The sequence below is a fragment of the Onychomys torridus genome, chromosome 3 (assembly GCF_903995425.1).
Source record: "Onychomys torridus chromosome 3, mOncTor1.1, whole genome shotgun sequence".
NCBI lineage: Eukaryota > Metazoa > Chordata > Mammalia > Rodentia > Cricetidae > Onychomys > Onychomys torridus.
In genome coordinates, this window is record NC_050445.1 from 42,155,238 (window position 1) to 42,169,091 (window position 13,854).

Genomic DNA, 13,854 nt, shown 5'->3' on the forward strand with positions numbered 1-13,854 from the left:
CAGCAGCTCTGTTTTTCAGAGTACTTTCAGCCTTGAGCAGCCTCCTGCTTCCTTTATGTTCATCTTCCACCTAATGTTCTAAGACACACATAGTGAAGAGCCTAAGGAGGAGTTTATTCAAAGCCGTACACATTCTGGGATAGCTTTACTCAGACAGAGGTCACCAGTGTAGATGACCTCAGACCCCAGATTGGTGACCTGTCTGAGCGTAGAAACCAGGCTGCCAAAATTGTTTCCTACCACCAGGGGGAGGAGGGAGCAACTCAAGTTCCCAAGGAAACTCCTCAACTCCACTGCAGAATTGCAGTCATTGAGCCTTCTCAGTCCCATTTCCGCATCATTTCTGGTTTCTCTTCGCCTTAAAAGGTACTGGCTTATCCCTCCAAATCCTCCTCCCTCCCCCTAGTTATCTGTGGCCATAAAATAATGATTTTACAAGCAAGGAGTTTCTCTTGTAGAGACAAGAGGCAGAATGAATGAATAGGGAGGAGGGCTCCAGATCTGCAAATGTGCTGACTCTTTGCTAACAGGGTCTGGGTGGCTTTAGGAAACCAGGGAGGAGACTCAGCCTTGGGGACAGCGGGGGCATCGGGGAAGTAGTCATCTATAGGGGTTTTCAACTCCGATTTCCAAGGCTAGCACTTTCCAAGCGTATCTATAAATCCAGATTTCTTTCTTCCTCTGTAGAGAGGGATCAATAATTTTGATCATTTTAGAGTTGCTTAGAAAGTTAAACGTGAACGGGATAAGGTTCATCATAACCTGTACCTGTGACCTGTGATGAAGCTTATAAAGTTCATGAGGCTTATGAAGTTGAAAAAAATCTCTATAGCGTGCTGGGTCTAACCTCCTCCCTCCCCAACCCCTCTCTCTTTTCACTGATTACACGCCCCCTCCTCCCAGCCCCCAACTCCTTCAGTACTCCTCTCTCCCGGGCTCTGGTCTTGGGCTGCAGTTGCGCGCGGCCACCTCTAGATGGAACTTTCTCACCAACCCAAAGCCAGACAGGCCAGAGCACCCCTGGTTCAGGGTGATGCTGCGAGGGGGTTCCCTCCTTCTCTCCGCGGGACGGGCGCCCAGTGGAGGCATCTGGGCGGTAGCCAGCAGGAAGGGGCACGGGCTTATGCTCTCGGAGCCCAGCGGGCTCTGGGCCGCTGAATGGGAGGGAATCCTGAGATTTCCCCGGTGAGCGAGCTCCTCAGGAGTTTCACGCCTTGATCTGGGCTCTTCTAATGCTCTCCACAAAATGACAGTCGCCCTGGTTGCCTGGTCCCGTACAGTGCCCGCGGTGGGACTGTGTTCTGTCCCTCCTCCAGCTTCAGGGGCGGGACAGAAGGCGTCCCTTGGCATCCTCCCGTGTTCAAGCCACTGGACAGTACCGAGGACCAGACAGCCGCTAGCGGGAGGCAAACTTTGCATGGAAGTGCGCGGCTTGCGGGCGCGACTTTGAACATCACTGAAAAGAAAGCAAGTGTCAGGACACTTTTCACCTGTCATGGTCACCCTCCTCCGAGCTGTGCTCATTGGGAGGGAAGGGGTCCCGGGTTCGCCAGAGCCGTCCCCCACTGTTTCAGGTCGACGTCGAGCCTCGCTTTTCCGCGTGGGTCTCGAGCTCGCTGCACCGCTGCCGCCGTTTCATGCCTCTCCCAGCCACCCCGCCTCTCCCCATTTTCAAACCCTCCCTTCTTTGTCCGGGGCGGGGCAGGTGGGGGTGAGATATTTAAACAGCAGCAGCAACAATAACAACAAAACCCAGAACTCTTGTCATTTCTGGTGCCCGAGTTGATTCCGACTTGAGCGCCGAAGGGGTCCCGTCGCGGGGGTGTCCCCGTCGCTACCCACGCCGGGGTCTCTGCCCCTCGGGGATCTCCCTCCCTCTTTGACTGGTTGGCGCGAAGCGATTGGCGATCCCGGGCGCGATCCCGAGCGCGGATCCACGCGCCGCGTGGGGTGAATGGCCGCGGGAGGAGGATCGGGAGGCGCAGGGCGCAGACCAATCGCGGCCGCCGGTGGGAGTATTTGTTATTCACATGGAAGAGACTCGCCGGTGGCTCGGCCAGCTCAGCCCCCTCAGCCCGGAGATCAGCCACAAGTGCGGCCGCGGTGCTCGCCTCGCGCGGTGGCGACGGCGGCGGTGGCGGCGCTGACGTGGAGATGCGGGCCCCCAGCGGGCTTCCTCACCTCGCCCTCTGCGGGGAGCAGGGTAAGACTCCCCGCTGAACAGCAGGCGCAGAAGAAGGAAGCAAGTGCTGAAGCACGCCAGAAAAGCCCCCACCTTTCAACTCTCCCCCAACCCCAAGCTGGCTGCAAAAGTAGGACCCCCCTCCCCAGATTTTATTGCCATTTCCATTTTCTCTCCCCAAGCCATGCAGCTGACAGCCAGGTGTATGCTTTCTTCTCTGATGACTTTAATGATCTGCTTTTTTCTGGGCACAAGTAGATGGCTTTGCACACCAGAGTCTGGGGAAAAAAAAATTGGCGGGCGGAGAAACGCGGATGGGGAGAGAGGGGGAGTGGGCACCAGGGGGCGAGGGGCTGGCCGGGCATTGGAGCTTGATTGGGTGTCTGTTGATTTTACGTTGCAAATAACAAGGCGGCCACCCCTCTTGTCTTCCCATGATTACATTCCAGTGAAGAGGTGTGGAATAGAGGGAGCTTAGCTTGGATTTCCCAAGACTTGGAGATGTGATCCCCCGAAAGTTTAGACGGTGAATGGGAGACTGAAGGGTGACGGGAGTGGGCAGGCGCTCCTAGGATGCTCTAACCGGGCGTGCGGCGGCAGGGTTTTAAATCGCTCTGCCAGAGATTGCTTGGCCTGAGTGACCTCCTGGACCTGCCCTGACGGAATCTGGACTTGCCCGGCTGAGATGCCCAGGTACATTGGTTATGCGAATCTAAATCGAAGGATTTCCGAAGTTAGCGGCTTCCGGGATGAGTTGGGGTAACCCCCGCCTTCCTGAGCTCCAGCTAGATGGATGTGTAACAAGGATCTGGGGAAGAGTGTGTGTGTGTGTGTGGGGGTGTGGGGTGTCGCAGGAAAAGCCTGATGATGTAGGGGGTCCTCGAGACCCGCATCCCCTGTGTAGCGCACACACTCTGTCTTGAGTTTGTGGTCCCCAAGTTAGCTCCGCGAGGTTGGGATTTCCTTGCCCCCTCCCCCCCCCCAGCTCTGGGGAAAACGCAGGAGTTCCGAGTCCTGTTGGGGGTGGGGGAAATCTAGATTTAAGGATCTAGAGTTTCTGAAGCCAGGGCAGACGCTCCCTGCAGCTCCGCGGCATCACCTACGGTCAGAGTGGCCCCTGTATCTGGCGGAGCAGAGAGGGGTGTGGGCGCCTGCAGCCGGCAGGTGTGGCGGGGGCGGAGGCGCTCTCGGACCGTGCGCTCAGGAGACTGGAGCCTAGGGCGCGGGGGTGTTGGTGGCGAGGACTGGGGCGGTGCCGGGGTGCCTGGGAAAAGCTAGAGTAACCAGGTCCTTCCCCGCGGCCCTACACTCTACTCTGCGTTTGGCTTATATGGTCTAAGGAACTGGGAAGGAGAAGAAAGCTGCGGCGGGGGGGAGGGGACCCCGGGTGGGGTGAGTGGCTACTGCCTAAGATTTAGATGGAGACCTCTCAGCCACGAGGCCGGAGTGAGCCCCTCTACTCAAACGGTTCCTAGGTCCCTTGAGGTTCATACCATACAGTTGGTGAAAAATATAACAGAATCATATCCCCACCAGCACCCCCCAACCCCCGATGTCTGACACGCTTCTTTGGTGCAAATGAAATGCAGAGGCGCGTGCGAGTCACCCGTTGCGCAAGAAGGCACCTCCGAGCTTCCCTGAGGAATTGCTTCTAGCCTAAATTGGGGAGCCAGTCTTCGAAGGATGTCTGTGTGCTCAGGATAGTGGTGGTGTGTGAATTCCAGAAGACCACCCCACCTCCCCCACCTCCTGGGAGTTCCACACCCCATGGAGGGAATACCTTATTTGTCAATTGGGGGGTGATCTTTTCCCATAAACCCGACAGTGTGGGAATCTCGTGAACATCCGAGAATACACTAGGATCTTGGCCATTAATCTCACCGCTGGAAGAACTGAAGACAGGGTTTGCGGTGGAGGTATTTGCAAGAAAAATTACTCTCGGGACAAATGCATTCCGACGATAGCTTGTGTTTTGCTTGAAAGAAAAATGAAAAGAGAGAAAGAGCCACCAGCAGGTAGATCTTGGATAAACAGCTTATTCCACTTGACTGTGATTTCCATTTTCCGTTATGAAACTGTTTGTCAATAATTGCAAATGGGCTACAGGAGCCACTGGAGTTTATCTCGGTCACTTGCTTGTGAACAGTGTCTTGAAAGACCTCGATAGGAGACAGTCAGCTGGGTGAAATGCATTCTCTGGGTCTTGCAAATATATGGCTTGATAATTTTGAAAAGAGTCCCATCCACCAGAGAAATGGTTTTCTAATGCAATGTTCCTATCTCAGAGTCAACTACAGGTTGTACTACACCCGAGATAAAGAGAATATCTGCTCTTAAATAAGGGATGTGGAGACAGTTTAGGAGGGGAAGCTTTTTAGGAGACATTTTCTCAGAAGATGCTGAGAACACAGTTGAATACTGTCTTGTAGGCTCAATTCATTCTATTTGGTCTGTGCTGGCTAGCTCTGCCCTGCTGTGCACCCCCACCCCCTCTGTCCATTGCAAGTTGTGGCTGATTGAATAGTTCTAACCATTCAGATGCAAAATGAAGAGGGAAAAGGATGAGCCCAGATGAGCTGAACTGGAGGCGTGCAGAAGAAAGTTAGAGGTCTGGAGTGATATGCTCTTTTTCAGACTTGGCTGGGCAGGTTGAAGCTGCTTCCGGGCTTATTTAATTGGTATTTATGCAGCAAACAGCCCAGCTGACATTCACGTTGGCAGTATCAAGCACCAATCTTTGTGTAAGAATGTTCCATTGTCTTTAGGGCATGGCGCACTGAATACTGCACACACATGCTTGTGGAATGGTATTTTTCCTTCTAAGTTTTTACCCCACTGTCTTCTCCCGGTGGGGAACATCAAGAGGACCCTGTTTTAGTCAGAGTGCCATTGCTCTGTCTCAGTATCTTAGAAGAGGCTGCATGGATTTATCTTTTGCTTAGAACCACAGCAAAAATCTGACCACATCCCAGTGCCTGTTGAATAGGCTGGCTTTGAAAGGTCCAGGAAATGGTTTCTGTTTTCAGGACAGAACCTGGGGTGTTAGCAGACTCTCATACTGGGTTTGCCTAGCAGGAGTGGTTAGTCCATGTTGTAAGTGGAGAGGTTGTGAGCCTGGCAGTCAGTTGTATCATATTTTTATTTCCATTTCAAGGGAGCTTTTCTTTACTGTTAGGAATTTAGGTTTCCCTCCCTCTCTCCCTCCTTCCCTTCCTCCTTCCCTCCCTCCCTCCCTCCCTCTCTCCCTCCCTCCTTCCCTCCCCCCTCCCTCCCCCCTCCCTCCCTTTTCTTCCTTCCTCCTGCTCTCTCTTTCTTCCCTTCCCTTCCACTTAAGTTTTCTCTGATTTTAAGTTCTTGGTACTTTGTCGATTTGAAGCAGACTCATCCACTGACTGGGAGGACCTTGAGCATAGTGTTGTTTTATTGGGGCCCCATCACTGTGGGGATGATTAGAGGGTCACTGTGGAAAGGAGGCGCCTGATACACCTCCTTTCTCTGGTTGTACCCTAGTCTACTAATGATGGTAAGATATTTCAGCTTTTCTTAGGAACTGTTTAATAAGCACAGTTGTTTCAGTTGGAGGGAGATCATCAGGTCTTGACACCTGCAGATGAATGTACTTACTCCCTGGGGAGAACCAAGACCAAGATAAACATGGTTTTGAGGTCCTTGTCCACAGGAGCCTGCTCTGTAAAGGTGCAGGGAACAGATAAGGAGAAGTGGGAAGATGGAGAGAAAGCCCCAAAGGATTATATAGCAGTTATTGAACACACGTATTGTCAATTTCCAACTTTTCCAGGCATGATAACGCATTCAGATGCAAATCTGTTGGCTGGGTTTTCCAGTGCTAATAACCTTTTGTGCTAAAAGTATTATATTTTGCTTACTACTGAAGAAGTTTTCCAGTTTTCACTGAAGAAGGATGTCTTGTATTTTAAGAATGGCCCTTTGGGTGCTTTGGATGTCTGTGGCCTTCAGGTCAGATATTGTAGGTCCAAGAACTTCTCCTTGTGCCTTTCAGTTTCCTCTGAGCTCTCCTTTTTGGTGTGGACTTTCTAAAGTTGATTCTTGGCTACATGCCTGTTGCTAAGGACTGACCCTCCATGCTGGTCATGGGAAAGTGTCTTCCTCAGGTCTAAGTATGATCTATGAGTAAAATATTTTAGTTCTGGGACTGGTTATTATTACACCAATACTATCCCTGTGCATTCTTTTATCACGTGACAGTTTAACAAGTCCCTTAATGTACATTATGGCATTTGATGTCACAACCCAGCAGGAAATCAGTTCACAGGGAAAAACAAACAAACAAACAAACAAACAAGCAAGCAAACAAGCAGGCTAACTAAGTAACTTAGCCAAAGACTAGACTCAGGCTCCCCTAGGATCCCAGGCATCCTACTAACACCTTACACAGTTTGGTCAGAGTCTCATGCCCAGAGGCTTTGGGTTAGTGGACAGAATGTAACTATAGTCTTGCATGTGAACTCTGGCCTGAGACTTCAGACAGCCACAATACCTGTGTGCTATCAGGTTCTCACATCCAGATGGGGGCCGTGATGCCAACCTTCTAGGTGAATTTTAGGAGGAGATGAGACCCTGTGTGATGGTTCCACTGTCAGCATTCAGTAAGCAGGTTTCATGCTCTTCCCTCCTCTAATCTGATACATACTATAAATGTGCTCTTTTTATGCAATGGCTGTGTTATCTACAAAGAAGGATGTAAATTGAATTCTACTAAATCAGATTGTTTTTTAAATGTGTGGGGTTTAGGTATTTAAAGGAAACCTGTGGTGAATTCTTTTGTTATGCAAATAACCACAGTCTAATTGATCTGTTTAGTAGTTAAGAGTCTTCTGGACCCGATTTTCTTAATGTCTGCCCTGCTTGTATAAATGAGCTTTTGGAACCTCCTCTCACTGATTGGGGTGGGGTGGGGTGGGGGTTACCTGCTTGCAAACAAAACCAGTTATTGTGCTCAGTTGACAAAGCCTTGCCCTCCTGTTTGAGTACAATCCCATAGTCCCTTATTACACACTCTTAGGAGAGGAAGCTAGAAGACACCTTAGAGCTGGTCAGTCATAGCACCATTTCACAGACTAGCAAGTGGAAGCACACTGAGATGAGGTGACCTGCTCAATGTCGCCAGCTAGTGACTGACTGTCAGACAAAGACCCAATCCCAGGCTTCTGTTGCCAGGGGAGGACTCACTCTGTCTCCACTAAGAACCCACACAGGCGGCAGTCTGGGACACAGACAAAATATGATGTATTTCTAAACAATCTAAAGAGCTGCAGGTGTGGGAAATGCCTGGGTTTGCAGCCTTAGGAGCTGATGGCACTGCTTCCCCAGGATAGCCCTTTGTGTTAGAGAGCTGAACAGACACAGTGCTTCCCCAGGATAGCCCTTTATGTTAGAGAGCTGAACAGACATAGTGCTTCCCCAGGATAGCCCTTTGTGTTAAAGAGCTGTACAGATACAGTGCTTCCCTAGGATGGCCCTTTGTATTAAAGAGCCAGACAGATCTAGGATTGGACTGCTGCTTTTGTAAGAAATGCTTTTTATTTCTTGGCTAATGCTATTTTTTACATAAGAATCTTACTCTGTCAGTGCTACACACTCATGGAAGGCATGAGGGGTGATCTTGGTAGACCCCTCTTTGTGCTGGTGGTCTTGTCCCATTGGCAGCAGCTGGCCAGGAAACCAGATCTGAAGTTTGGAAGTTCAGATATTTTCCAACCCTTTGAGGGATACAGAAATGTCCCAGAGTTGTCCCTTTCTAATTTGTACATTGTTGTTTCTTGAGCTAACCATTGGCAAATATACACAATTATAAAAGATTTCTGTGGAGTGGTGGGGCCCTCACCTCTGCACTGCTGGGGCTGTCTCAAAGAACAGGTCCTACCTTAGGGGTCTGATGATTTGGGGGTGCTGCTGTTTACTATATGTGGGCTTAGGGCTGAACTTGTATTATCTGAGCTTGTTTTCCCCTCACTTAAACAGAATTAATAATAAGCAGCATTTGGAAATCCTTTGAGGTACAGTCATGTGCTTGGAGACTTCGACATAGGAAACAGACGTAGAAAATAAAATGTGGGCCTGTATCACAAGCCTATCATCCAGCCAGGGAATTTCTTGTAAAGATACCCAGGTCTGTTGGTCAGTCAGGGTCAGTGGCATAGCACTTAGAGGGGACAGAGAAAGAAAGGTGAGATGGAAGAGTGCATGGTCAAGCTCCCTGAGTGTTAGCCACCATCGTGTGTCAGCAGCTTGCTGGCCTCAGAATTGCCAGAGAACAGGACTCTCACCTTCTTGAAAGAGTCTGTTGGAGCAGGAAGGGTTTCAACCAAGCGAGAGCATGGTCAGCTTGCGGGAAAAACTACTTTACTTCAAATCAAACACAGCACATGAAGAAAAGCTGTATGGATCTGTAGCCCAGAAAGGTCATTATTTCTTTAAAAATATTGATTCCATCACTGTTTGGATTAAAGTCCACCAGAATTCTAGGAGAGCTGGATTAAGCAATATAAGATTATGCCATAAAACATAAAGTTTGTAGTTATTTAGTCTTTCATATATTTATTTTTCCTTAGAATTTAAAAGAGAAATTGAGAAACCTATCAGGTCTGTGATTTTTATGGCAATGTGTCAGACTCTGAAACAACTGCAATATTTAAATATTTTATACATAGCTCTGATTTTATGTTTCAAGTGATGAACAGAATTCAGCAAACACCTCACTAACTGGGCGAGTAGTCAAAAAGTTGCTCTGCTTTCCATAGAAAAAGACCCCAGACTGATGCCTGTTTGCAGAGCATGTACCCTGGGCCAGATGTAGTTTCACAGTGTGTGCCTGTTGGTAGGTGCTCTCTCCCCTTACAGATAAGAAAACCAAGGGCTAGAGAGCTTGCATGCAACGAATTTCATGCTGCAGAGCAGGAAACTCCAGCAAAAGTCTAACAAGCTGTCCAATAATCGATAACCCAAGTGGAAACCCCGCTCCCTGTTTTCCATTTCATTGTCTTTGTCTGTTAACCCAAATGGCCCCCCCCTCATTGCTTTCCATATCCCAACCTCTCTTTAAATTAGAGCTCTGAACAGAGCTATGGGATGCTGAAGAGACTAAACATTATTGCAAAAACCAATAATTTGAAAAGAAATTAATTTTTAGGAGTATACCAGCAAATGGAACTGACTTAATGCCTCATGAGTAGATGTGGAAATGTTCATCTGTTGGTGCAAACTATTTATTCTCTTAGGCATGTAAGGGTGTTCATGGTGGTTTGGTACAATAAAGAAAGTCTTTGGAGTATGGGCCTACCCTTGACATTTCTTCTTTTTTTTTTTAACTTTCTTTTTATCTCTTCTTTGTGTCTTTCACATCATGCCTGCCAATCCCACCCATATCTTACCCCCTCCCATAAAACAAAATAAAATTTAAGAGAAAAAGAGGGGTGGGAGGGAAGAAGGGGAAAATCTCATCATGAAAGCTGCAGTTTGACACAGTGAGTCATGCAGTAAAGTCCTTTATTCATATATTTTTTACATGCGGACCTTTATCACAAAGAATCATTGGTCTGGTTCGAGGCCCCTGGTGTCTGCTATACCACTGAGTCCTCACTGGGACTCTTCCTGGACATCCTGTTGCTGCCCTGTGTTGTGGAGACTTGGGTCTGCAATACTGACATCATTCCCCCCGCCCCCGCCCCTGTGCTCCAGTAGAGCACAGATGGGGTGGATGTTGGGGTGGACCAACATATAACTCTGGTTCTGGGTCTGAGTCATTGCAGGGTTGGTCAGCCCACCAGCTCTCCCCTGTCTTCACCACCAGGGTGAGCTTCCAGCAAGGAGCAGGGCCAGTTCTCCTGCTTTCATGTCCTCAGGGTCAGTTCTCCCACACCTACACCTTCAGGGCCATCTCTGCTGTGTTGCCCAGGTGAGGTGTAGGTGCTGCAGCTGATGAAGAGCAGAGACAGTTCTCCTGCTCTTATGACCTTAGGGCCAGCTCTTCTACTTGCCTGAGGCATTGATGGGTGTGGGAGGGGGCATCTCTCCCCCTCCCATGCTGCCACATGACAGATGAGTAATGGGGACAGCTCTCCCATGCTCACAACATCAGGGCTGGCTCACCCACAGCTCCACCAACATGGCTGGCTCTATTGTGCTGCCCAGGTGAGGTGCAGGGCCTGCTCTCCTGAGCGTTGCTGCTGGTTGGGGAGCGGCAGAGCCACTGAAATTTCTTCTTCATTTGCCCATTTATTCTAGGTTCAGCCAGTGTGGACTTGGTCTCAGACTCTAAATTAGTGGTCAGCGTTAATGACATTTTGCCATGATGTGACTAGTCTTCCTTGTGAGACTGTAAGACAGAGTCCTAATAGTACTCACCAGTAATTAATTGCACATCCACGTTCATCCAGAACCTCAGGTGGGCTTCCTCAGTGTTTCCGTTTGTGGAATACTTCAGGCTGTTGTGAACTCTGATGGAGAAGCAGCTGCTAGGTCAATTGAGTGGTGAGGAAATCATAAAAGGACTACATATTTGGGGCAGTGCAGAGGGACTCAAGGTACAGCATGTGACAGGAAGCAAGGGACATTTTGTGCAGGCAGCCTGGAAACATCTCAGCAGAAGGGCCAGCACTTGGCTGGGGCTCCCAGCGCACATGCAGGAAGTCAGCACAGTGGTCGGCTAAGAGCCTCTTTTCAAACCTGGAAGTGAAAAACAGTGCAACTTTCTCTGAAGGCGCTTGGGCATATGTTTAGTTGTCCCCTGGGGAGGCACCATCCTCTTTTTTTTTCTTTTTTTCAGGACAAAGAAGATGGAAAGAGAATTTTATGAACTGGAACTTGAAAGAGCGAATGGGAAATACAAGCAGATGTGGGTTGGCTGGGGTGAAGGGAAATGGTCCAGATTTCAGATTCAAGTGTAAGTAGGTTAGAAATGAACATTAGATTAAGCATCCTGCCAGGAGATATTGTTGCTGCTCATGCTCTTCATTACACGTACATTTCAAATCTCAGGTTCCCTTGCTAAGTCAGTTCTCGTTTCCAGCTAAACTTCTTCAGAATTGTTCTGCAAGGGTCTTGTGGAATTCTTTAAGGACGAAGGCCCCAGGATGAGGTTTCCTCTCGATTTGTCCATAGACGCTTTCACTCTAGGTTATTTCTAGTCTTGATGAAATGACTGTTTCCCCCACCGCGTCAGACAAAATTAAGAAGCTTTCCAACTGATCTCCAGCTCCGATGTGTACCTGGTGATTCTCGGATCAAGGCGTGTGTACTTGAGAACTGCAAGCGTGCCCATGGCTTCCACCCTGACAAATTAATTGGGAACTCTGGCAATGGTAACAGGAAGATCTTCACACATAACCCTCCCTATGTGTTTAATTTTCAAGTCTTTGTTTTATTACCAGAGAACAATAGGATAGTTGCTATGAAGTAGCGGATGTTCTCTGCTAAATGTTTCTGCAAGCTACAAGATATTTTCAGACCTTTTGGCAGCTTGTCTCTCCCTTCCTCCCTTCCTTCTTCTTCCCTCTTCTTCCCTCTTCCTTTTCTGTGATGGAATAGTCACTGTTTCCCACTGGGAAATCTGGGATACTAAAAAAAAAAAAAAAAGGTCATAAACAAATGACTGGCTTGTTGAACATTGTTGAACACATCACAGAAAATAACCTTTCATTATCTCGTGGACAAGATTTAAATGTGAAATTTATGTAGCTGTAAAAGGTAAAGCAAATCTGACAAAAAGAATGCCACCGATCACAGGAATTTTACCTGTCTGGAAATAAGACTTACTGAAATAAAATGATAAATAAAAATATGTTCTGGTTTAAAAGAAGTGAGCTAGCTGCTGATACTTTTCTGTTTCTCTTGCTCTAAACATGTCATCAATCTCTCTGCTTAGATGTCGTGCAGCCAGGTGTTCAGAATCACAGGGGACCAAAAAGAGTTAGTTCTCAGTGAATAGGGGAAATAAAAAAAGTTGGAGCAGACAGGGCTTAAGTATATAAAAAATACAGCCTCATTGAACTGAATTTCCCCCTTTTCCTTTCTCTTCTCCCCAGGAGTAATTCTGCTACAGGGCTGAATTCAAGGACATGAATTGTTGACCTCATCCCAACGTCACAACCTCAGATGTTATTCTAATTTATTTGCAAGCTGGCTTTATGTGGAAATAAACTTGAACGGAGGGTCTGTTGGGAATTCACTGTGACGTTCAAATCAAGAAGACTTGCTGAAACCCCCGGAGCCTTCCCCCATGGGCCCTGATGGTAGACTCCAACAGGTGCAGCTTCAGGTGGTTCCCCTTCTTCTGCGGCAAGAATAAACTTCTGGTCACCGATTGCAACACCACCTGCGGAGAAAATGGTATGCGAGGGAAAGCGCTCAGCCTCTTGCCCTTGTTTCTTCCTCTTGACTGCCAAGTTCTACTGGATCCTCACAATGATGCAAAGAACTCACAGCCAGGAGTATGCCCATTCTATCCGGGTGGATGGGGACATCATTTTGGGGGGTCTCTTTCCTGTTCATGCAAAGGGAGAGAGAGGGGTGCCTTGTGGGGAGCTGAAGAAGGAGAAGGGGATCCACAGACTAGAGGCCATGCTTTATGCAATCGACCAGATTAACAAGGACCCCGATCTCCTCTCCAATATCACTCTGGGTGTCCGGATCCTTGACACATGTTCCAGGGACACCTATGCTTTGGAGCAGTCACTAACCTTTGTGCAAGCATTGATAGAGAAAGATGCATCGGACGTGAAGTGTGCTAATGGAGATCCACCCATATTTACTAAGCCCGACAAGATTTCTGGTGTCATAGGTGCTGCAGCAAGCTCCGTGTCCATCATGGTGGCTAACATTTTAAGACTTTTTAAGGTAGGTAAAGACATTGCCTTTTCAACCAGTGTAAAAGAATCAGGAATCTTTGTGACTCAAAATGTGGGTTTAAGGAAGAAAGTGGAGATGAAGACGTCAAGAGACACTCTGTGTCACTGGGTTCCTCAAATGGGGTATTCTGTGCTGGGTTTCTACCTGTATCACTATAGTTCCGTTAGTTATGATTAAATGGACTAATCCTGACTGTATTTTCCCAAAGAGAATGTTGGTAAGTTCTGTGAAGTGTTTGTCCTTGCTGTCTTGGGATAAACTCCCCAGGGAGGCTCACTTTAAGTCAAAGCAAGCATCTTTAGAGACTCATCAACCCTTAGCACATTTATCATACAGAACACTTCCTCTCTACCAGAGGCATGTGTGAGATAATTTACTTGGTGAAAGTTCTTCAAGATGGGATGCTCTGTTATGACAAAAATTTCTGTGTGAAGAAACAGTATTTATTACTAATATGTAGATGGTAGCGACACTCTAGGAGATAAGATGGCCATAAAGTTGTCAGGCTTATTATAACTTGAATAGAGCAGAACCTCATTAATTCAGAATACTGTGATGCTGACTGGAAATAATTACATATAATTCTTATTGAGTTAATAGTTCAAATTTAGTAGGAAGCAATCAAGATATTTTGATTTAGGTTTGATGATCTATTATCTGTACACTTTCTTTATAATATTGACTAAAATTCCCAATATAAAATAATATATGTGAAAACACTTTGGAAGTAAAACGTACCATAAAAATAAAACTATTGTAGCTCACCATTTTTATTAACTTTCTCA

The 13,854-nt window shown here is 47.6% G+C and overlaps 1 protein-coding gene across 4 annotated transcripts; it reads left to right on the top strand.

The window, feature by feature from the left end:
• The first annotated feature begins 1,759 nt into the window (after window positions 1-1,759).
• Window positions 1,760-13,624, top strand: LOC118579932 (metabotropic glutamate receptor 8-like). 4 transcript variants are annotated; one of them, XM_036181750.1, is made up of 2 exons: window positions 1,760-2,203; window positions 12,247-13,624. In XM_036181750.1, exon 2 carries the CDS (start codon window positions 12,548-12,550, stop codon window positions 13,244-13,246), a length of 699 nt encoding a protein of 232 aa, XP_036037643.1. In that variant the 5' UTR covers window positions 1,760-2,203; window positions 12,247-12,547; the 3' UTR covers window positions 13,247-13,624. The 4 variants fall into 4 exon arrangements, with proteins under 4 accessions (XP_036037643.1, XP_036037646.1, XP_036037644.1 ...); XM_036181753.1 differs by having other exon boundaries at window positions 12,247-12,537; XM_036181751.1 differs by lacking the exon at window positions 1,760-2,203 and adding an exon at window positions 2,599-2,875.
• Window positions 13,625-13,854: the final 230 nt, after the last annotated feature.

What these genes read in the sequence shown, in the direction of transcription:
- LOC118579932 (XM_036181750.1), top strand. Translation starts at nt 12,548, where the DNA reads ATGGTATGCGAGGGAAAGCGCTCAGCCTCTTGCCCTTGTTTCTTCCTC.